The 23,460-nt window shown below is 53.6% G+C and overlaps 1 protein-coding gene across 5 annotated transcripts in view; it reads right to left on the bottom strand.

Moving 5' to 3' along the window:
* The window catches only part of ENPP2 (ectonucleotide pyrophosphatase/phosphodiesterase 2), a 118,708-nt gene that overhangs the window by 73,007 nt on the left and 22,241 nt on the right, over nt 1–23,460 (bottom strand). For 2 of the 5 annotated variants that reach the window (XM_054018747.1, XM_054018750.1), the window contains exon 1: nt 1,724–1,789. The exons of 1 other annotated variant lie outside the window; for it this stretch is intronic. In XM_054018747.1, coding sequence (XP_053874722.1) covers nt 1,724–1,774 — 51 coding nt within the window. In that variant the 5' untranslated portion in view covers nt 1,775–1,789. Of the gene's footprint in view, nt 1–126; nt 263–1,723; nt 1,790–23,460 lie in introns of those variants that run through there. 2 more of the 5 variants (XM_054018748.1, XM_054018751.1) reach the window with 2 other exon arrangements.

The following is a 23,460-nucleotide window of genomic DNA, read 5'->3' as shown; positions in this document are numbered from 1 at the left end:
GACTTATGAATAAGACATCTGATTTAAAAGCTCAAATGTTTCTTTTTATAGGAAGTTTTTCAAGAGACACTGGTTAGTCCTCCTTTCTACACAAACATGCTCTTTTCTTTTCCTTTCCTTCCCTACCTGATGTAACTGGAAACAGCTTTTCTTAGCCATACTAGAGAATTCTTGAAAAGCCTTCACAGTATGCTCTCTTTTTCTTTATATTGAGTGCAGTGCTGTTTGCTCCGTGAGTTCAGTCTATTAGCTACAACTAATCCCACCTGGTGAGGTTGACAGGCTCATTTGATTTGTCCAAGGGTGATTTCATCATGTTTCACTCACAAATCGCAGCTCTGAGTGCAAGAAGCTGCAGGCATCATCCTCTCTCCCCCCCTCCCCCACAAAATGCACACACACACTTTTATGTGGTTTCCTCTGCCCAGGCAGGGTTTTCTCATGTTGCTGTGGCCAATACCAGTTCACGTTCATTTTATTCTCCTCACAAAAGTAACACGGTTAAAAAAGAAACCAATGTGTTTTCATCTTGCTAGAACTGAAAAACCTCTTGGGCTACGGAATGAAAATTTCTGTTGCCATCTTCAAACATGAGAAAACTTGCAAGCGAGGATTTCAGTGTAGTTAACTTTGAGAGAATAAAAAAAAAAACCGCACACACATTAACTCCGCTGATTTTGTGAAAGAGCCGCAAGTTTTTTTTAGCGGTTTGATAAACTCAGTCACTGGTCTCACACTTGGGAACTAAGTCTAAAGTTTCCAAATGGTTCTCATGGCAGAATCCCCAGCAGTGTAACGAATTCTGATAAGGTTACTTTTCCAGCATTGGGATCCCTTGCATTGCTACACAGAGTACTTATGTAACTGCTCGCAACTGCATCCACGCATGTTGAAAACCCAACATATCTAAAAGAACGTGAAATTTCAGCCTCCCCCTTCCTTATTTGCCTTTTAAAAATATATATATCACAACATTCAGAGTTCAGCTGCGTTGATAAGCAGCTCTCTCTGCAGAGCAGACGATAACGGTGCATAGAATTATGGTTCACGCTGGTGGTTTAAATGTTATTTGCTAAGGCAAATTATTTACCAAGTTAGTTCACCACCTTTTTTATCTCCTGAAAGCGTCTTTTTACTAACAACTACACTTAAAGGGACAGAGTCAAAATTTGTCACTCTAACCCCGGACTTTCCTAGCTTCCTGGAGAGTCATTACATATTAGAGGGTTTGCATGAAGGAGTCCAGTAAGACTTTTTTTAAATAAACCAGTTTAAACACATACCAGAGCGCTTCCATTAGAAGCCGCGCTCAAGCAATAACCACTCTCGCTTCGTAGCCTCTCCTTACTAGGCAGGGCTAAAACCCACCCTTGTCTACTAGCCACACCTTATCGCACAGCCTTTAACAGAAGCCGCCCTCGATTCTTTTTCATGCGGGTGTGAACAGAAAGTGGGCTCCTGGCGCAGCTGTATCTTCGCCACGCAAACCACAGGGGGCGTAATCACGGGGAGCAGAAGCCAAGGCGGCTTCTGTTCTCAATGAAATTATGCAGACGATTGAAAAAAAAAAGACATGCTCGATTTACTCCGCAGCTAGGGCTAAACAAACCGGAGCAGGCGTGCTACGATAGGGGATCTTGCTTGCAATAGGGTCGCTGAGTAGATAGGTCAAGAGTTGAGCCCGTATTTTACCCTGCCCCAGTTTGGCTGGTTTGAAAATGACCTGGATGGTCGGATTACCGACTGCACTGCATGCTGAAATCCACTTCTCCATCCAGGCTTCCGCGGATCCCTGCAGCGAGGTGCTGCTTGGCAACCTTTTAACAAGGGGCTCCCACGACAAAGTTTGTCCGTAGCCTGCGATAAACCCTGTGTGCGCGAAAGTTGTGTCATGCGCCTGCACTCACACTGAGCAGGGGGGAAGGACTGAGGAACCGATTCATTTTTCTCCCTCTTCACTGAAACAAAAAGGCTTTCTCATCACCAAACGGGGAGGCATCACCTCTTGGCAAAGCAACTCGTATGAAGCTGCGCTTCGGTAGAAATGTTTCTATTTTGTTCCTGAAAATATATACGACGTGATTGAGAGAACAAGACACGGTGTTCAGTTTGTGTAACTGGAAATGATTGTGAGTGGGGGTAAAGACCTAGAAACTTGCAAGGTGTCCTTTAAAGAAACCACTCTACCGTTTGATGCAATCTGTTGCAAATATGTGCTCTTTGGGGGTATTTTCTGAGCACCCGGGATAAAAGGCATCTCTGGCTGGTGTGATTTAGCAATTAAGCGAGAGACAGTGAGCTAAATTGGGACTCTAGAAAGAAATCACGCCAATTTAGTAGCACTATTTTAACAGGGAGCTCTTAACATAGGAGCATATGAACACCCGTAAATTATCTGTTGTACATTCCTTCATTTTCTTTGTTGATAGTGACACAAAGTTCCAGACATAACTGCATAAACAACTGCAATAGCTGAAGCCAGTCCTCATGTATGAGTGTTTACAGATTTTAACAGGTTTCAGAGTAGCAGCCGTGTTAGTCTGTATCCGCAAAAAGAACAGGAGTACTTGTGGCACCTTAGAGACTAACAAATTTATTAGAGCATAAGCTTTCGTGGACTACAGCCCACCAAGAAGTGGGCTGTAGTCCACGAAAGCTTATGCTCTAATAAATTTGTTAGTCTCTAGTCCACGAAAGCTTATGCTCTAATAAATTTGTTAGTCTCTAAGGTGCCACAAGTACTCCTGTTCTTTTTACAGATTTTAAAGTTGCTAACTTGCTGCACTTAATTTCAGACTCTAAACCCATAACTGAAGGAAGAAAAACAGCTAGTCCTTTAATCTATTCACCACACAGCACACATTTTCTGAGGCCTATCCTCATAGCCCTATGGAATTTAACATCTTTAGCTCCTGTTGCAGTTTGACCTTGACGCAAATTTGACAAAGTGGACCATACAAAAACACTTGGCATTTCTAAACCCTGTTGTACAATGTCATCCATGAACATATTTTGCTGTGTAACAATAGCAATGTATCATAAGAATTATAAGAGAAAGCCGAAATCATCACAGAGCAAATTTGTAACAGACACTGCATGTCAAAATTAATGAAATCCTTGGTCCAGTGGCCCGGACATGAGACTGGGATTCAGGATTCCTGAGTTCTATTACAATCTCTGCCACTAATTCACTGGGTAAGTCATTTACAATCGCATTTTCAGAACTAGTTCTGATTGTGAGTGCCCAAGTTGAGACACCTTTGGCCTGATTTTCCAAGGTGCTGAACATCTGCTGAAGTTGTAGATGGCTCAGTACTTCTGAAAATCAGCTCCAATATGTCTGAAAACTGGAGGCCCAGAAAACGGAAGTATTAAAAATATCAGTGGGGGAATTTGAAACTTTGTGTCTTATGGATCGATCCTGAACTGGTGTAAATTGGCATAGCTCCACTGAAGTCAATGGAGCTGCACTGATTCATACTAGATGAAGATCTGGGCTTATGTTTCCTATTTTGTAATATGGGTATAATGATATTTACTATCCTTCATCATGTCCTTTAAGATCTATGGGTGATAAGCACTGTATTCTCCTGGGGGAATTGCAGAATTTTGCAGCAATTAATGTTGTGTGCACAGAATTTCCTTTCCCCCACAGAAATGGGCTGCAGTGTTTCTGGCCACCACTAGGGGCCTCTGGACTTGGCAGAGCCCAGCTCGCACTTAAAAGACACTGCTGGGGGGAAAGAGGAGGGAGCTAGAGGGTTCCTGGCAGCTGCAGTTCCCAGCATGCCCTGAGGGAAGGAGATAGCAGTGCAGGGGAATCTCCATGCAGGCCTGGGACCAAGTATGAGGCTGTTTTTCCCTCTGGATCCCTAGGCTCTGTGGGAGGAGGGGGGAAGGTGTCTGGGCTGGGGGGGGCCATGGCTGGGCTGGGGGTGGGATGAGATGCAGGTATCTGGGCAAGGGGGGGGCTGTGGCTGGCCTCTGGAGGCAAAGGGGTGCGGGTATCTGAGCTGGGGGGGGGCATGGCTGGGCTTGGGGGGGATGGGCTTGGGGTGTATTGGCTGGGGGGGCATTGTGTCTGGGCTCTAAAGGGGGCGGGGTTGTGGGTGTCTGGCCCCCCGGCTGGGCTCTGGCAGGGAGGGAACGGGGCAGAGAAACAGGAACTTGGTTGTCATACGGGTTTCTTTAACTCTCTACTCCTGGGGGGAAATTTTGTGGAGTCTGTATTGGTGCTGATATACTTGCTGATAGGTATTTTGAAATAAATTACCAAAATAATTGAAACTGGTGTGATTAGGTAGTGTTATTTTGACAAATAAAAGTTGCAGAATTTTAAATACTGTGTGCAGAATTTTTAATATTTTGTCACAGAATTCTCCTAGGAGTAACTCTAAACATGCTAATTTTATCATTTATTGTATTTTTTCTGTGATATTTGCTATATATTTTCTAGTAGTTCTGAACTGATCACACATTCACACTGACAATCTGACAATCACTTTTTCTGTAATGAAGATTCTGCCTCAAAGCATCCTAGTAACACAGGAGGAATTCATTAACATGAACAAAACTACTAATCCTTATTTAAGCAGGGGTCTTCAGCAATTAGTTGTCATTTTACTGAGAACAGAAGAATGACTCCACCAATCAAAAAATACACATTTTATTTTTTAAACAAAGAAAAAAGGCATAAGTAATGTATGAATAAGTTATTGTTTATGACCAGCATTATCTAATGGAAATAAAAATACAGTGCAGAGGTACAAAGAAAGTCTTACAATTAAAATGAAATACACTTTAAATGAGTTGCATAAGAATCCACAGGAATTAATATTGCATTTATAAGCTACTCTTATTGTGTATTTGAGGTTGAAATATAAGGTCAGATGTAGCTGAATAAGCAAAAAGAAACATGCAGAAGATAAATGTCAAGAATTTAGGACACTTAAGCATGTGAGTAACTGTACTCATATGTCTAATCCCATTGAGTTCTACTCATACGAGTACAGTTACTCACATGCTTCAGTGTTTGTGGGATTATGCCCTTAGCTTTTTCTGCTGTTTAACATACAGCCATGTTACTGCTTACTGTATTACTCCCAGAATGCAAAGCATTAAATTAGCCCTGTGACACTACACCTCATATTCTTCATATTGATATTATTATGATATGATTATGGCATAATTATGATGCATTTTGTACAAGACAGGTCATGTAAGGTATCATGGGAAAAGTTATGATTTGCTGAATATGATTATCCTATTTGTATGCATGTATCACTTTTGTATCTGAAGTTATGAATATTGACTATGTATCAGTATTTCACATATAGTCCAACCTGGGTGACACCCACTAGACAAGACCCTTCCAGTCTAAATAGCTGGTTGTGAAGGGACCATTCAGGGTAATGGGCCATTAGGGAGAACAATAGGCCTTAGGAGAAGCTTATCCCCCACCTGGTGAGCTTTCCTGTGGACGTTTCAGCCAGCCTGTAAGTAATGGCTGCTATGACTCTGCAAGGGCATGCGACCAACCCACATGACTCTGGACTCCATTTTGGCGGCCTGTCTTTTTTCCACAAACTGGGCTGGGAACTATTTTTGGAACAAAGGATTTCAACCATATGCTAAAGCTATATAAGGCAGGGAGTGACATCATCTGTTGTTCTTCACTCCCCACACAAGAGAACACCTGGAAACACATAAGGAACAAAGTCTGAACGGGGGGAAGTGCTGGACCCAGGCTAAAGGGATTTCTAGCCTGTGTGTGGAAACCAGGGGATTCCAAGCTGCAAAGCAAGTGAAGATTGTGTCTTGAGAATCTGCAAGCCTGCTTGTATCATCAGTCAGGGTGAGCAATTCCTAGTATGGTAAACTTAGTTGGTGTTTTTGTTTATTTACTAAGTAATCTGCTTTGATCTGTTTGCTATCACTTATAATCATTTAAAATCTATCTGTTTTGAAGTTAATAAACTTGTTTGTATTTTAACATAAACCAGTGTGCCTTTAAGTGAAGTGTCTGGGGGGGGGGGAATCTCAGCTTGGTTACCACAAGTATGCATATTCCTCTCCACAGTGAGGGAAGGACGGATATATTAATGAGCTTACACTGTACAGATCCCTGTGCAGTGCAAGATGATATAATTTTTGGTTTATACTCCAGAGGGGAGTGCGTGCCTGGGGAGCGGGGAAACTGCCTGGGGTCTGCTGCTTACACTCTGCCCAGTTGGGTGAGTGGTGCCACCTGCTGTCATGTTGGGTGAGGCTGGCTGTGTCCCCAACTCAGTTGTGTACAGCAGACTGCACCCCAGGGTGACAACCCGTCACAAGCCCCTAGGTCGCTCTTTAAATGAAACATTAAGATTGTAATAATCCAGCAGAATGACTAGGATTTTTCTACCATTCAACAGTATTACCATAAGAGATGCAATATATAAGAACTTGTATAAGACACATTATTAATAAATACAATATCTTAACAACAGGAGAAAATCCTGTGAAACTAGGACTGTTTGCTCTGAATCACAGAGTAACAGTAACAGTATCCCCTCACACCAATCCTAGAGGGTGGACAGGAAGCAGCACTCACTAGCAACTGTGACAGATGTGATCATCCAAAATGCTAGATGCATACACGAGAAATCAGATTCAGCAAACAGCCCATATTGACAAACTATATAAACTCAGTCCCAAAGTAAGATTAGTTCTCCATTTCATTCCCCCTCAAACAAAATCCTTGAGTGATCATTCGGGTGAGCCTACCAATGTACTTTGAAGGTCACCAGTTCCAAGCTGTGACTGACCAATTATGGAAGCAAAATCCAGAGATAAGGGCACCTCACTAAAAACACCCTGTTCCACTCCTTAGCTAACCAAATATAGGTAATGTTAGCAAAAGCAACACAACTGAAGAGGTAACATACAGCAAGAAAAACAGATTCTCAGGACCCTAACCATATTTATAGGGCTTCATTGATCAAAATCAACACCTTGGATAACACCCGAATAAGCCAGAGGCCTACAGACTCCCTTTCTCTCTCCCATTCATCTAATATTAGGGATGTAGTTGGGGTAGTGGTTGTGACAGTATCAGATCTAGAAGAAGAGGATGGTGAGATGTCTAGAAACAGGTAGTGGCTAGGGTGTAAGCAAGCCATAGGTTTGGCAGAAATTGGCTGGAATGAGAGAGTGGAGGCAGAAGGCGGATGTGAGTGGGCAAAGAAGTGAATGGGGTGGAAGTTTGCAGTGGGTTTTTTTGTTTTGTTTTGTTGTTTGTTTCTTGAGGGAGGATATACAGAGATTTTATTTAATCAGTTTACTATTTACAGCGGAGATCACTTTCACGTACTATTTTGCTACACTACATGGCTACGTTATTTCCAAACCACAATATAACAGTTCACTCAACACATAAAACAGCTCTTCATAGAAAAAAAATGAAAATTAATTATAGAACTGTAGTGCATACATTTTACTCCTGAAAAGCCAGCTTTATTTTAAAACACTAAAGTTTGGAAGATTGGAGCTCTGAATTTGAGGAGATCAAAGATACATGCTTGTGATTTTAAAATTATTTTGGTTAGTTGTCATTTCATAGAATTTATCTTTAAAGTGTACTGGAATTCACCTATGTTTTTAAAAAACTGACACTGGTGAGAGGTAAGAATTAATATCTTAGCCATCAAAAATTAAATACAGCTGGCTTCCCTGGTACAACTTTAGCCAAAAAAACTCCACATAGTGAAGATTTAAAGGATTCCATATATATGTAAGAATCAGTCAGTTAATGCTTAGAGGTAATCTACCAAATTAGGCACACTTCCTTTCACTTTCATGTCAACCAAATTAATCGGCAAATGGTTCTGAAATTAGAAAGTTTGCTAGTATACTAAAACATATTTAGATACATGAATAGCTGGTAAAATAGGGAGTCACAGGTAAGTATGTGGGTATGTGGAAAGCCAAGTTGCTTTGTCCATCACCGGTGTACATTACAGCTGTCCTCATCTGTGCAGGGTGTGTTTTAGCTAAGTCTACATAGGCAGGAAAACTACTGCAATAAACCAGGTCCATTCACCTTCCAAGTAAATAAGAGATTCACGCTTTGGTTTACATTATCTTCTATGCGTAGGGTCCCCGGCTCCTCCTACACAACACTACACAGGCATACACAGCATGCCCAGCAGCTGAATGGCAGCAAATGCCAGTGTTGCCCAGATAACATATATCATGATTTCTTGTAGCTTCTTTACAACTAGAGCCTCACACCCCTCTGAATAAATGTCCATTGGTGGGTCAAACTGCCATACAATTGGTGCTGGCCGTTTTGCAGCAGCTGAAGAGCACACTGTAATTTTTAGTTTCTTTGAACCAGTTAGTATTCTCCCAGCATGTGAAGGAGAGAGAAGGACTGAGGGCAGAGGGCAGGATGCATGGCGGGGGTTGGCTTTAGTCTGTGGTGAGCAGTTTGTTAGCAGGTAATACACCAGGATCCGTGGTGTGGCTTGTTTTCATACCTTCATAAGCTTGAAGGAATTTACAAAGGGAGGCTATGTCCTCACAGGTCACACTGGAATAGTACATAAGAGCTGTTGCAGGTTGTGGATAGAGAGGAGTTGACACCTTTTTAGCTCAGAAGGATAATGCTGTAGAATATAAATACAGCTAATTATATAATCAATATGACCTATATACTTGATAGACTGATGCAAAATGTTAGGGCATGTGAAAAACTTCAGACAGCTAATAAGCAGAACCATGAATAAATTAAAAAAATACAAACTAATCATAAGAAGGGCAAGAGGAAGACCTAAAGTTCTTATTGATATGTTAATAAGATGGGCTGGGCAGAGACAAAGAGAAGCCATTAGTGGAGATTGGGAACGTAGTGTCACATCCCAGGGTCATTAGAAATGGTATGACAATTAGAGAAACATCTGTGGTTATCTTTTTCTCTTGCATGCAACATTTTGTAAAAATTATATGTATTTTGTTCTACAGAGATTCCTATACTGGGTTCACTACCATAGCATCTGAGCGACTTTCCGAAATGTGTTAAGCAACATGATTAACATCTATCACATGTAGTTTGTTCTCTCACCCTCTCTCCCCATCCTGGACACAGCAGAGGCAAGAGCGGTACCTTTGATAGCCTAGACAAGGATCAAAACTCTATGCCAGGAAGGCATTTCAACTAAATATTAATGATATACATTTATCAGCCAGAAATACAAGTTCACACATATATATATTTTTATAATTTTACCATAAATTAATAATGTTACTTTTTCAATTATTTATGTTATTCTAAAGAAAAAGCATCTATAATTATTTTACCAAACCCTCTGTCAATTCATAAATATGTTGATATTTCCTAATTAAAAGTATCCTTTGAAAGAAAATATTTAGCTACCAAAATTAAGATATCAATAATAATAATAATAATACATAAAATCCTCAACAAACCATGGGTGAAATCCTGGTTCCACCAAAGTCAATAGCAAAATTATCATGAATTTGACCCAACATATTTAAATAAAATAAAGTTTATATTGCCTATTCATTTTCTTGCTTTTAAGTGTTTGGGGTTTGTAATTGATACCATTGGTCAGCATCTTGCGTGGCACTTAGCAACCATAAGTGGCTTTCAAAATGATTGTTTGCTTTTCAAAAATAGCCAAAGGAATAAATTACATGAGCATACACTCTTAGGGTATGTCTACACTACGAAATTAGTTCGAATTTATAGAAGCCGGTTTTATTGAAATCGGTTGTATACAGCCGATTGTGTATGTCCACACAATAAAATGCTCTAGGTGCTCTAGTCGGCAGACCGCGTCCACAGTACGAGGCTAGCGTCGACTTCCAGAGCATTGCACTATGGGTAGCTATCCCACAGCTATCCCACAGTTCCCGCAGTCTCCGCCGCCCCTTGGAATTCTGGGTTGAGATCCCAATGCCCGGATGATGCAAAACAGTGTCGCGGGCGGTTCTGGGTACATGTCGTCAGGCCCCTCCCTCCCCCGTCACAGCAACGGCAGACAATAGATTCGCGCCTTTTTACCTGGGTTACCTGAGTTACCTGTGCAGACAACATGGAGCCCGCTCAGCACAGCTGAGCTCACCGTCACCATATGTCCTCTTGGTGCCGGCAGACGTGGGACTGCATTGCTACACAGCAGCAGCTGCTAACTGCCTTTTGGCGGTAGACGGTGCAGTAGACTGGTAGCCTTCATCGGCGATCTGGGTGCTGGCAGCCGTGGGGCTTGCCTTTTGGCAGTAAATGGTGTATTATGACTGTTAGCCGGCCTATTACAAGTCGGGTCATCGTACGTTAGCAGAGTCTTCCCTGAGCAGCAGCTCGTGCAATAGGCCTGAAGACCATCGTCATACACCGCCCCGTATTTGCTGCCAAGCACCCAGAAAGATGCCGAGGGCTATCAGTCACGCTGCACCGTCGTCTTAAGATGTAAAAAATAGATTTTCTCTGTATTCATTTGCTTCCCCCTCCCTCCGTCAAATCAACGGCCTTGTAGTGAGGCCGTATTGGCAAACCGGGAAGTGGGCGGGCTTAGCCGCCCACTACTAAAGGCCCCTCCTCCTAGCGGGAGGGACCACTGGACCCAGTACCAAATGATTACGTGGGACAACTAATAAAAAAACAGGGAGCGAGGTGACGGTCAAAGGTTCAAAATCAGGGAACCAGATGGGGACACCGAGCAGAGAACCCCGGACAGCGCCCACTGCTCCTCGAAGGTGGCAAGGGAGCCAGCGGACGCTGCCCAGTGAAACTCCGCACGGAGACGTGAAACCAAAGAGGTGTGAAAGTAGGCCCCACAGTCGCAAAGCACCCCCTCGTCCAACATCTTCTCCCTGGTATTATAGATGGTGAGTTTGGCCAGGGCCAGGAAGAGGTTGACGAGGAGGTCTCGCGACTTAGTGGGGCCACGGACAGGGTGTGCATAAATAAACAAGTGCGGGGAAAAGTGTAGCCAGAACCTCAACAAGAGGTTCTGGAGAAGCCGGAAAAGGGGCTGCAGCCTGGCGCACTCAAGGTAAGCGTGCGCCAGGGTCTCCCTAATGCCACAAAATGGGCAGGCCTCAGGAATAGGGGTGAACCGCGCCAAGTACACGCCCGTGCTCACGGCCCCATGAAGGAGCCGCCAACCAATGTCCCCGGCGGGCCTTGGAACTAAGGTGGAATAAAGGCTGGCCCACCGGGGCTCCTCACCCTCCACAGGTAACAGATAGTCCCTCCACTTGGTGTCGGGGCGGGACACGAGGGTGAGGTGATGCAACGTGTGAAGCACGAGCGCGTACAGATAGTCCCTAGGCGCGGTTCGAAACTGGACCGGCTGCAAAGCGCGCAGCCGGCTCGGGTTATGGGAGCGGGAGAGCCGGGGGGGCTCATGGAACAGGGGCCCGAGAAAAAGGTCCGGAGGGCCCGGGGTGAGGGGTGGGCGGGGAACACCCTCCCGCAGGGCCCGCCACAGGAAGCTGAGAGCAGGAGGTGACAATGCAGCGCCCACCTCCTGGAGTACACGCAGAGGGGTCGCGAGGGTGGAGAGCCCCATGCGCCGACCAAGCGCGCGGGGATCCACCCAGTCCCCTCTGGTGTAGTCCAGGAGGTCTCCGACCCTGGTGGTTTCTGCCAGGACCAACCTCCGGCTCACCGAGGGCGACTCCGCCACCTGCACACGAAGATCGGGATTGTGCAGCAGGGGCTCCGCGAGGAGATCCGCGCCCTCGGTGGCCACAATGGACCTGGTCGCCGAGAAAAGCTTCCAGGTCCGGAGAAGGTCCTGGTAGAAGACCGGCAGCTCCGAGAGGTCTCGCGGAAGACCTCTCGGATGAAGAAAAAGGAGCTGCCGGTCGTATCGGAGCCCTCGGAGGCGGCGGAGGAAGGCGTGCGCTAACGTGCTCCATGCCGGACTACCTTCACCATAAAGGAGCCTCTGCAGGGCCTGGAGGCGGAAGACATGGACCTGGCTACGAAGGCAGACCAGGCCCTGTCCCCCCTCCTCCAGGGGAAGACTCAGAACCCCCGCAGAGACCCAGTGCAGTCCAGGCCAGAAGAACTCCAGGGCTATCCTCTGGAGCCTGGCCAGGAGTCCCGGGGTCGGGCTCAGGGTGTTGAGCCGGTGCCAGAGCATGGACAGGACAAGCTGGTTCAGCACCAGCGCCCTCCCCCGCAGGGAGAGACACCGGAGCAGTCCCGTCCATCTCCGCAACCGCTCACGCACCCTGGCCTCCAAATCTAGCCAGTTCTCCGGCGGAGAGGGATGCGTGGCGGAAAGATAAACGCCCAGATAGAGCAGCGGGCCCGCGCTCCACCGAATGGCTTGAAGCGCGGGTGGGAGGGAGCCCGCCTGCCAACCGTCCCCGACCACCAGGCCAGAGCTCTTGGCCCAGTTGACCCGGGCGGAGGAGGCGGTCGAATAAACGGCCTGGCAGGCCTCCACCCGCACCAGATCCTCAGGGTCCTGGACCACGAGGAGCACGTCGTCGGCGTACGCCGACAGGACCAGCCGCAGCTCCGGCTCCCGGAGCACCAACCCTGCTAACCTCCGGCGGAGGAGGCAGAGGAAGGGCTCGATCGCCAGAGCGTACAGCTGGCCCGAGAGGGGGCACCCCTGCCGTACTCCCCGCCCAAAGCTGACCGGCTCGGTCAGGGTCCAGTTGAGCCTGACCAGACACTCCGCCTCAGCGTACAGCACCTGGAGAAAGCCCACAAACTGGGGCCCGAAGCCGAATGCCCGCAGAGTGCCCAGGAGGTACCCGTGGTCCATCCTGTCGAACGCCTTCTCCTGGTCCAGAGACAGGAGGGCGAACGACAGACCATCCCTATGTCCCAGCTCTAATAGGTCCCGGACCAAGTACAGGTTGTTAAAGATGCTCCGGCCCGGGACGGCGCAGGTCTGGTCGGGGTGGACCACGTCCGCCAGCACGGACCCCAGCCGCAGCGAGATGGCCTTCGCTACGACCTTATAGTCCGTGCTGAGGAGCGAGATGGGACGCCAGTTTCGTAAATCGCGGAGGTCCCCCTTCTTCGGCAACAGGGCGAGCACTGCTCGCCTGCACGAGAGAGGGAGGACCCCGCTCTGCAAGGACTCGGCCCAGACGGTGACGAGGTCTGGGCCGAGGACGTCCCAGAACACGCGGTAAAACTCCACGGTCAGCCCGTCCATGCCTGGAGATTTGTTAGTGGGCATGAGCCGGAGGGCCGCCGAGAACTCAGCCAGAGAAAGAGGCAGCTCCAGCCGGTCTCGGCCGCCCGCGCTGACCGTCGGGAGCTCGGTCCAGAGCACCCTGCAGGCCTCGGCGTCGGTCGGATCTGGGGAGAAAAGAGCGGCGTAGAAGGCCCTGGCCCTGCCACGCATCTCCTCCGGATCCGTGAGGGGGGCGCCGTCCTCCGCCAGGAGGCAGGTGACATGCTGTTTGGCCCCCCTCCGTTTCTCCAGAGCGTAGAAGAAGCGGGAGCCGCGATCCATCTCCCGAAGGAGACGGATGCGGGATCGAACAAACGCGCCCCGGGCCCGGTGGTCTTCCAGGGCCCGGAGCTCCTCCCGCTTCTCCCGGTACGCCGCGCGGAGGGGTGGATCCTCGGGGCCGGAGGCCAGACGCCTCTCCAGCTCCAAAACCTCCCGCTCCAACTGCCCTAACAACGCATCCCGCCGCCGGCTGGCGCCCCGGGTGTAGTTCCGGCAGAAGAGCCGCGCGCGGACCTTCCCCACATCCCACCACCGCCGTGCCGAGGGAAAGGCGCGTCGCTGCCCCCGCCAGGCCAGCCAGAACTCCCGGAAGGATGCCACGAAGCCCACGTCCTCCAGCAAACTATTATTAAAATGCCAATAGGCCGGCCCCGGCCGCTCGGAACTGAGAGAGGCCGTCACGGTCACCAGGTGGTGATCTGAGAACGGGGCCGGCTGGACGCTGGAGGCATGGGCCCGCGCCAGATGAAAACGGGACAAATAAATGCGGTCCAACCGGGAGTGGCGCGACCGGTCGTCCTCCACCCGGACATAGGTGAAGGTGGTGTCGTCGTCCGGGTGGTGGTCGCGCCAGACGTCCACCAGGGAGTGATGGTCTACGATCTCCCTGAGGACGCCCGCGGCTGCCTGGGAAGACTCAGGCCCGGAGCGGTCCCGGTCCTCGAGGGTGGTGTTAAAGTCCCCGCCCAGGACCAGGCACTCGCGAGAATCCAGAGTGCCGAGGAAGGCCGCCGCCCGCTGATAGAAAGGCACGCGTTCCGAGCCCGTGGTCGGGGCATAGACGTTGACCAAGTTCAGAACCAGCCCCTCCACACGGGCCCGGACGTGCAGCAGGCGGCCTGGCACGACCTCGGCGACCCCCAGCACCTCAGGCCGCAGCCCCGGGGAGAACAGGGTGGCCACTCCAGCCGAATGGGCGCTGAGGTGGCTAAAATAAACCCCGTCTCCCCACTCCAGCCGCCAGCTAGCCTCGACGGCCGGAGCCGTGTGGGTCTCCTGCAGGAAAATCACAGAGTACCCCCCCTCCCGAAGGAAGGAGAGCACCTGGCTCCTGCGGAAACCCACCCTACAGCCCCGGGTGTTCAACGACGCAAAGGTGGTAGCTGTCATACGGAGGGCTGGGGCAGATCCTCACGGGCGGAGGGATCATCGGCCCCCAGCGGGCCCCGCAAGATCCCGGTTTCGACTCCGAAGGTCAAAAGGGAGTCGCGGAATCTGCGGGCCCGCCGATAGGCCGCGATGTCCCGCCGACCGGACCCCCGCCCCTCCCCCAAAAGCGCCTTCACGGCCCAGAGGACGAGATGGAAGTCCCCCCAGCGCTGAAGGGCGAGCTGCACCTTACCCTGGGAACCACGGGAATCCGATAGAAAGAGGCTCAGCTCATCCCGCAGCGCGGAGGGGGAGGCAGCGGCCAAGCTGCCGCCATCCTCCGGCGGGGCCCCTGAAGGGTCCTCGCGGCCCACGGTGACGGACAAACAAGGGGCCGAGCTCCGGCGCTGCTGCGCTGGGCAGCCCGTCCCCATCCCCGGCAAAGGAGAGAGCGGCTGAGGGAACAACGCAGCCCCAACAGTGGCAGGAAGGGGAGACACGAAAACCGCCCCCTGAGGGTTGTCTGCAGGCAACGGAGATGCGACAACCCCGGGGGCGGCAGTAACACCAGAGGTGGCAAAAGGAGACACCTCGGGGACAGGATCTGGGGCAAGGGCGGGAGTAGGGGCGGGGCTTGAGACGGGAACAGGGACTTGGGCAGGAGAGGGGACAGGATCAGGGACGGGAACGGGAACGGGCTCCCCATCTCCCGCTGCCAAGCCGCTAGACTGCGGCTCCCCTCGGCCAAGGTCAGCATCCGAGGGGACGGAGGCAGCAGGGGCAGGGGAAGCCTCAGGGGCAGGAACGATGGAAGGGGCAGGATCGGGGATAGGAACCGGCCGCTCAGCAACGGCCGTCGCCCCGAGGGGCTCGGCGGCCGTGCACGAGATGGTAGTCGCGGCCGGGCTGGCGGGTAGGGCTAAGGGTTCTCCCAGGACTAAGTCGGGAGCGGCAGAGTGGGGCGAGGAACCGGGAGCAGGAGAAGGGGGCGGGACTAAGCCAGCACCCGGATCGGGGCCCGCTGGCAGAGGGTCGTCCTCCCCTTGGGTAACCGGGGTCAGACCCAGGGCCTCGATCTCATCGAAAATGGAGGCGAAAGCGGTCCCCTCGGCCCCGGCGACCTCCCCGCCAGTCATGGAGACAAAGGCCGCCCCGGCATCGGCGGCGGCGGCGGGGGGCACGGATGGAGCAAGGGCCGGGAGAACCGCTACGGAAGCCTCCTCAGGTGTGGGCTCAACAAAGGGGACAGAAGTTTCCCCAGCCACTGCCACGGCATCCACGGTCTCCATGGCCGGCACCTCCTGCTGGGCACCGTCCGGGGGCGCGGAAACAGAACTAACAACGTCGGCCCCCCGCGGCATCTTTCGGGGGGCCTGCTCTCCCTCCTCATCAGAGGGGAGGGAGAGAGCCCGCGACCTGCGGGCACCGCGCTTCCCCCGGACGGTCACCCAGCCCCCCGAGGTGGAAGAGGAGGTGGAGGGCCGGTCAGCAGGGGCAGGGCCAGAGGGCAAGGGCGATGGCTCCGGGGCTCGGGGCGGCAGGGTCGGAGGGACAGCAGGGGCGAGGGAAACCTCCCCCTGGGGCGGGCCCTTCCCCGCGGCCGGCGGAAGCCGCCCCGCCCTCTCCTCCACATGCCCCGCCGATCCAGGGTCGGCGACGGCAAGGCCCGCCCGCCCGGCCGTCTCCGCGGCCAGAGCGGGAACCGCGGCAGAAGGAGGAGGGGCGGCGGCAGCAGCAGTGTCCGAACCGCCAGGGTTGCCGGCGATGACAGGGCCGGCACCCTCCCGGGCCCCGGGGGTCTCGGACGCCCCTCCAGGCCGGGCCAGGGGACAGTCCCTCCGGACATGCCCCGGCGCCCGGCAGAGGAAGCACCGGGCCTCCCCCGTCGAATAGTGGACCCGATAATGGACCCCCCGGTAGGGCACCAGGAAGGACCCCTCGAGCGCCACTCCGGCACCCGCCGCCGGTGGCAGCTGAAGCTGGACCTGCCGGCGGAAAGACAGGATGTGCCGGAGGGCAGGGTCCTTACAGCCCAATGAGAGAGAGCTCAGAATGGAAATGGGCTTCCCCAGGGTGGAGAGGGCCGGCAACAGGGCGGCGTTGGGGAGGTAGGGCGGGACGGAGGTCAAGAGCACCCGTACGCCCAGGTCCTCCAGGGGTTCCAAGGGCACAAACACGCCTCCCACCGCCAGGCCTCGTTCCACCGCCTCCTGCGCAGCGGCCACCGACGCCAGGAAGAACACGGCCTTCCCGTACATCTTGGAGGCCGCCACGATGGCCGTAGGCCCCACCACCCTCGCCAAGGCCCGCACATAGGTCTCAATGTGGGGCGAGGCAGGCACCAAATGGCAACGGACGCCATGCCTCCTAGTCAGCGAGGGGAAGGGGCCGTGGTCACCAGGGACAGGCCCAAAGGCGGCGGTCGGGGTGGACGACGGGGCAGCACGCAAAGAGGCGGCGGCCACCTGGGCGTATGCTCTGGGGGCCGGAGGTGGAGCGCCACCAGAGCTGGTGGAAGGGACGGCAGGAGAGGGAGGGGCCGCGGCCGGTGTTGGGGCCGCAGCGGGGACCGTAGCCCTGCCCGCAGGAGGTCTGGCTCCACGGGCGGGGCCCTTGCCCTTCTTCCTCCCTTGGCCCTTCCTGCCGGTGGAGGGGGCAGCCGTGGCAGCGGCGGTATCCGGGACAGGGCCAGCCGAGGGGCCGGCCACTGGGGTGGGCGGGGACGACGGGCCAGGGGCAGGGGCAGGGGCAGGGGCAGGGGCAGAGTCCCCCGCCATCACAACCTGCAGCCGCTCCTCCCCTCTAGGCAAAAGACAACACAAAGGGGGGGGGGTGAACAGTGCAAAAGGGGAGGGGGCAACAAAACGGGGGCACAAGCGCGCGCGGGGGGGGCGAAGGGGGGGGTGCACCGGAGCAGCGGCTCGGAAACAGAATGGAATGTCCAGCCAGCTGCAGCCCAAGGACAAGGAGGGGTAGGAGGAAAAACTCCAGCCAGCCGCAGCCCAAGGACAGGGCCGGGAACACAGCCAGCAGGCTAGGAACCGAGGGGGGGGGGAATGGGCACCAAACAAAATAAACCGAAGGGGCTCAAAAGGAGGGGGGTAGGGTAGGGCCAACTAATACAAAGGGGGCTACAGGGAGGGGACCCCACCAGCGAAACGTAGTTGGGGGGCAGGAGAAGTCCAGGGCGAAGGAAAAGGTGCACCCACAGCGTTCGCGAAGCGCAGGCTCCGCCGTTCACTGCTGCAAGTAAACAGTCCCGGACGATGGAAATGGCGGGGGGAGCAAACAGCCCTGCCGAGGGGCGAAAAGCAGGTCCAGGTGGCACGCGGGGCGGTGGAGGGGTTGTCGGCAGCTGTCGGCGGTGGGGGTGGTGGTAGAGGGGGAGTAGATGAACGAAGGGGGGGGCACCGCACCCCCCCCGCACTCCCTTCAACAGTCCGCTACGGGGGACGGGACAGCAGGATCCCAAGTCGACCTCGGAGCTTCCTGGCAAGCGACGGCTTCCAGTCCGAGGAATTACAAACGAGAGGCTCAGTACCGTCCACACTCCTAACGCGACTGGGGGCACCACCACCCCAGGAGCAAAGATGGCAAAGTCACTCAAAACACAGTCCTCAAACAACCCCCTCCACAATCTCCCGAACCAGGGACGCAGTCTCTTCGCACTCCGCGACGGAGGCAGCGGCTCCCACACAGGAACAGCAGCAGCAGCGAGCGGCAGTCAGCCGGCCGGGCAACCGGCCAGGCAGGCAAGCAAGCAGGCGGGTGGGCCCCCAGATGGTATCGGTGTTGGCGTTGGGGGGCCGATGCTTCTCCCTCCGGAGGCGAGGGCGAGGGGGGGGGCAGGCCGGCAAGGCCCCCCCCCCGCACTCCTCACTCACGCACGCAGCAGCAGCAGCGGCAGCAAAAGCAGCAACAGCAGCAGCAGGAAGGGGCCAGGGAGGACGGAGGGAGAAGGGAGCACAAAAAACTCCAGCCGGCTCCCGACGGCCCCTGAGGGAGAGGAGCCTGAATTGGCACCCAAGTGGGCGGAGCCACCGCCACCTGTTCCCGCCCCCCGGAAGTCAAGGGGCGGGACAGGAAGTATAAGAGCCAGGCCCCAGCCCTCAGTTAGAGCCCAGCAGCCGGAGAGGCCAGACGTGCCGGTGCGAGCTCCGGCGAGACCAAGGCTTCCCAGAGCCAGGTACCCGGACACCGACCGACCGGACCTCCCCAGAGCCAGGTACCCCGACGCGGATTGGCCAAGCCTTCCCCAAGCAAGGTACCCCGAGGTAGACTGGCCACCCTTGCCCCGAGCACGGTACCCCGAGGAGGGGCCCGAGCGCCCCCCTGACCGGAGGAGCAACCCGACCCGGACGACCCTCTGCGAAGTGAGGAACCCATGGTGTGGGACCCCGTTGCCGAGCCCAGCGGGGAGCAGGTACAAATGGAGGAGGAAATGGAAATCAGCCCGGGGATAGCTGACCCCAGTCTAGCTACAACAGAGAGCGAACCCATGTTGGTGTGTTGCGGTCAGGACCCCACCAACACAGCGGCAGACTGACTGCCGCTCTTAGGGCCCCGGGCTGGGACACAGTGGAGTGGGTGGGCCTGTGTCCCCCCTGCCACCCCACTTAACGGGTGGCAGTCTCCCCCTCCAGCCAGCGCTCTGGCACCGCCACTGAGCTATTGCTTGCTGCCCTGAACGAGTGCTTGTTGCCCCACCCTGACTGAGGGTCTGGGGCGTCCCGAGTTTGTCCGTGCTCAGCTCCTGATACCCAGACCTGAACCCGAACCCCTGAACTATTGTTTGTTGCCCCGCCCTGACTGAGGGCCTGGGCCTACTAACCCTGCCTGGGCTCAGCCTGAAGGAAGGTTCTGAGCCCCCTGGACTATTGTGTGCTGCCCTGCCCTGATTGAGGGCCGGGCCTGAACCCCTGACTTTACTGCTCAGCCTGAAGGAAGGTCCTGAGCCCCCTGGACTATTGTTTGTTGCCCCGCCCTGATTGAGGGCCGGGCCTGAACCCCTGACTTTACTGCTCAGCCTGAAGGAAGGTTCTGAGCGCCCTGGACTATTGGGGGTTGCCCTCCCCTGAATAAGGGCCTGGGACGTCCTGAGTTTGTCAGGGCTCAGCTCCGGATCCACGGAGCTGAGCGCCCGAACTATTGTTTATTGCCCCGCCCTGAGCTAGCGCGGGGGCTTGACTGACTTTGTAATCCCCAGCTCCGGCAGTGAGGACCGGAGCCCGGGCCTGAGTTACTGCCGGACCCTGACGGAGAGCAGGAGCTCATTGCAGAGGCCGTGTACCTTTGGCCTAGTCCCTGCCAGAGGGGCGGAACCCTGAGACCGATCCAGGCCGTGTAGTGAGGCGGCCTGGCCCCCGACGGCCCCTGAGAGGGCCCGACCCCCGCACCGGACGTTTACAGGCCTGCTAAACCCAGGGTTTTCAGTTTAATCTTTGGGGGGGACCAGTCTGTGACAGTTGTTTGTGTCTCTCCCTGATGCACAGCCACCGTTCTTTATTTTAATTCCCTGTGCCTGTACGCCATGTCGTCACTCGGCCCCCCTCCCTCCTTCCCCTAGGCCGTCAGATACTACGTTTGCGCCACAGCTCGAGCCGAGAAGCGGTTCGCGCCTTTTCTTTGAATTCTGGGTTGAGATCCCAATGCCCGGATGATGCAAAACAGTGTCGCGGGCGGTTCTGGGTACATGTCGTCAGGCCCCTCCCTCCCCCGTCACAGCAACGGCAGACAATAGATTCGCGCCTTTTTACCTGGGTTACCTGTGCAGACAACATGGAGCCCGCTCAGCACAGCTGAGCTCACCGTCACCATATGTCCTCTGGGTGCCGGCAGACGTGGGACTGCATTGCTACACAGCAGCAGCTGCTAACTGCCTTTTGGCAGTAGACGGTGTAGCATGAGTGATAGCCGTGGGGCTGGCAGCCGTAGGGCTGCATTGCACCAGCCCCTTCCAGGCGATGGTATATTATGACTGGTACCCGTCGTCGTCGTACTGGAGTGGCTGTCAATCATGGCCACCTGGGCAGACATGCTACTGTCTCGATGATGACGGTTACCAGTCATAATATACTATTTTCTGCCAATTGCCCAATATTGTCTGCTAAGCACCCAGAAGAGGCCGAGGGCGATGCTGGGTGCTGGCGGACGTGGGGCTGGCAGACGTGGGGCTGCATTGCTACACAGCAGCAGCCCCTTGCCTTTTGGCAGATGATGGTATATTATGATTGGTACCCATCATCATCGTACTGGTATGGCTGTCACTCATGCTGCAGCATCGGCTGCCACCTTAAGATGTAAAAAATAGATTTGTTCTGTGTTCATTTGCTTCCCCTTCCTCCGTGAAATCAACGGCCTGCTAAGCCCAGGGTTTCCAGTTTAATCTTTGGGGGGACCATTCTGTGTGACAGTTGTTTGTGTTTCTCCCTGTTCCTGTACCTGTACACCATGTCGTCACTCGGCCCTCCCTCCTTCCCTCCCTCCCGCCCTCCTTCTCCTGGTCCATCAGATACTACTTTCGCGCCTTTTTTCTGACCAGGCACCATAGCTAGCACTGGGATCATGGAGCCCGCTCAGATCACCGCGGCAATTATGAGCACTATGAACACCACGCGCATTGTCCTGGAGTATATGCAGAGCCAGAACATGCCAAGGCGAAACCCGGACCAGGCGAGGAGGCGATTGCAGCACGGCGACGAGAGTGATGAGGAAATTGACATGGCCATAGACCTCTCACAAGGCACAGGCCCCAGCAATGTGGAAATCATGGTGTCACTGGGGCAGGTTGATACCGTGGAACGCCGATTCTGGGCCCGGGAAACAAGCACAGACTGGTGGGATCGCATCGTGCTGCAGGTATGGGACGATTCCCAGTGGCTGCGAAACTTTCGCATGCGTAAGGCCACTTTCATGGAACTTTGTGACTTGCTTTCCCCTGCCCTGAAGCGCCAGAATACCAAGATGAGAGCAGCCCTCACAGTTGAGAAGCGAGTGGCGATAGCCCTGTGGAAGCTTGCAACGCCAGACAGCTACCGGTCAGTCGGGAATCAATTTGGAGTGGGCAAATCTACGGTGGGGGCTGCTGTGATCCAATTTGCCAGGGCAATGAAAGACCTGGTGATAGCAAGGGTAGTGACTCTGGGCAACGTGCAGTCAATAGTGGATGGTTTTGCTGAAATGGGATTCCCAAACTGTGGCGGGGCCATAGACGGAACCCATATCCCTATCTTGTCACCGGAGCACCAAGCCACCGACTACGTAAACCGCAAGGGGTACTTTTCAATGCTGCTGCAAGCCCTGGTGGATCACAAGGGACGTTTCACCAACATCAACGTGGGATGGCCGGGAAAGGTACATGATGCTCGCGTCTTCAGGAACTCTGCTCTGTTTCGAAAGCTGGAGGAAGGGACTTTCTTCCCGGACCAGAAAGTGACCATTGGGGATGTTGAAATGCCTATCGTGATCCTTGGGGACCCAGCCTACCCCTTAATGCCATGGCTCATGAAGCCGTACACAGGCAGCCTGGACAGGAGTCAGGACCTGTTCAACTACAGGCTGAGCAAGTGCCGAATGGTGGTGGAATGTGCATTTGGACGTTTAAAAGCGCGCTGGCGCAGCTTACTGACTCGCTCAGACCTCAGCGAAAAGAATATCCCTATTGTTATTGCTGCTTGCTGTGCGCTCCACAATATCTGTGAGAGTAAGGGGGAGACCTTTATGGCGGGGTGGGAGGTTGAGGCAACTCGCCTGGCCGCTGATTACGCGCAGCCAGACACCAGGGCGGTTAGAGGAGCACAGCAGGGCGCGGTGCGCATCAGAGAAGCTTTGAAAACGAGTTTTGTGACTGGCCAGGCTACTGTGTGAAACTTCTGTTTGTTTCTCCTTGATGAACCCTTCAACCCCCCCCCCCGACCCGGTTCACTCTACTTCCCTGTAAACCAACCACCCCACCCCACCCTCCCCTCCCCCTTGCAGAGGCAATAAAGTCATTGTTTTTTCACATTCATGCATTCTTTATTAGTTCCTTACAGAGGTAGGGGGATAATTGCCAAGGTAGCCTGGGATGGGTGGGGGAGGAGGGATGGAAAAGGACACACTGCATTTTAAAACTTTAACTCTTATTGAAGGCCAGCCTTCTGATGCTTTGGCGATCATCTGGGGTGGAGTGACTGGGTGGACGGAGGCCCCCCCACCGTGTTCTTGGGCGTCTGGGTGAGGAGGCTATGGAACTTGGGGAGGAGGGCTGTTGGTTACACAGGGGCTGTAGCGGCGGTCTCTGCTCCTGCTGCCTTTCCTGCAACTCAACCATACGCTCGAGCATATCACTTTGATGCTCCAGCAGACGGAGCATTGCCTCTTGCCGTCTGTCTGCAAGCTGACACCACCTATCATCTTCAGCCCGCCACTTGCTCTGTTCTTCCCGCGATTCAGCCCGCCACCTCTCCTCTCGTTCATATTGGGCTTTTCTCATCTCCGTCATTGACTGCCTCCACGCATTCTGCTGTGCTCTATCAGCCTGGGCGGACATCTGCAGCTCCGTGAACATCTCGTCCCTCGTCTTACGTTTTCTCTTTCTAATGTTCACGAGCCTCTGCGAAGGAGAAACATTTGCAGCTGGTGGAGGAGAAGGGAGAGGTGGTTAAAAAAGACACATTTTAGGGAACAATGGGTACACTCTTTCATTACAAGGTCGCATATTTCGGCTTGCAGGCAGCCATCGTAGGCCACAGTGTTTTGGCTTTTTTAACCTTCTTAACATGCGGGAAAGGTTGCAAACAGCAGCGCATTTCCCATATCAAGGATGAATTGGGTTGTCCATTTAAAATGGGGTTTCAATGTAAAAGGAGGGGGCTGCGGTTTCCCGGTTAACATGCGG

This window comes from Malaclemys terrapin, chromosome 2 (assembly GCF_027887155.1).
Source record: "Malaclemys terrapin pileata isolate rMalTer1 chromosome 2, rMalTer1.hap1, whole genome shotgun sequence".
NCBI classification, from domain to species: domain Eukaryota; kingdom Metazoa; phylum Chordata; order Testudines; family Emydidae; genus Malaclemys; species Malaclemys terrapin.
Note: the sequence above shows the minus strand (reverse complement) of the source record. Positions and strands in the feature narration are given on the sequence as shown.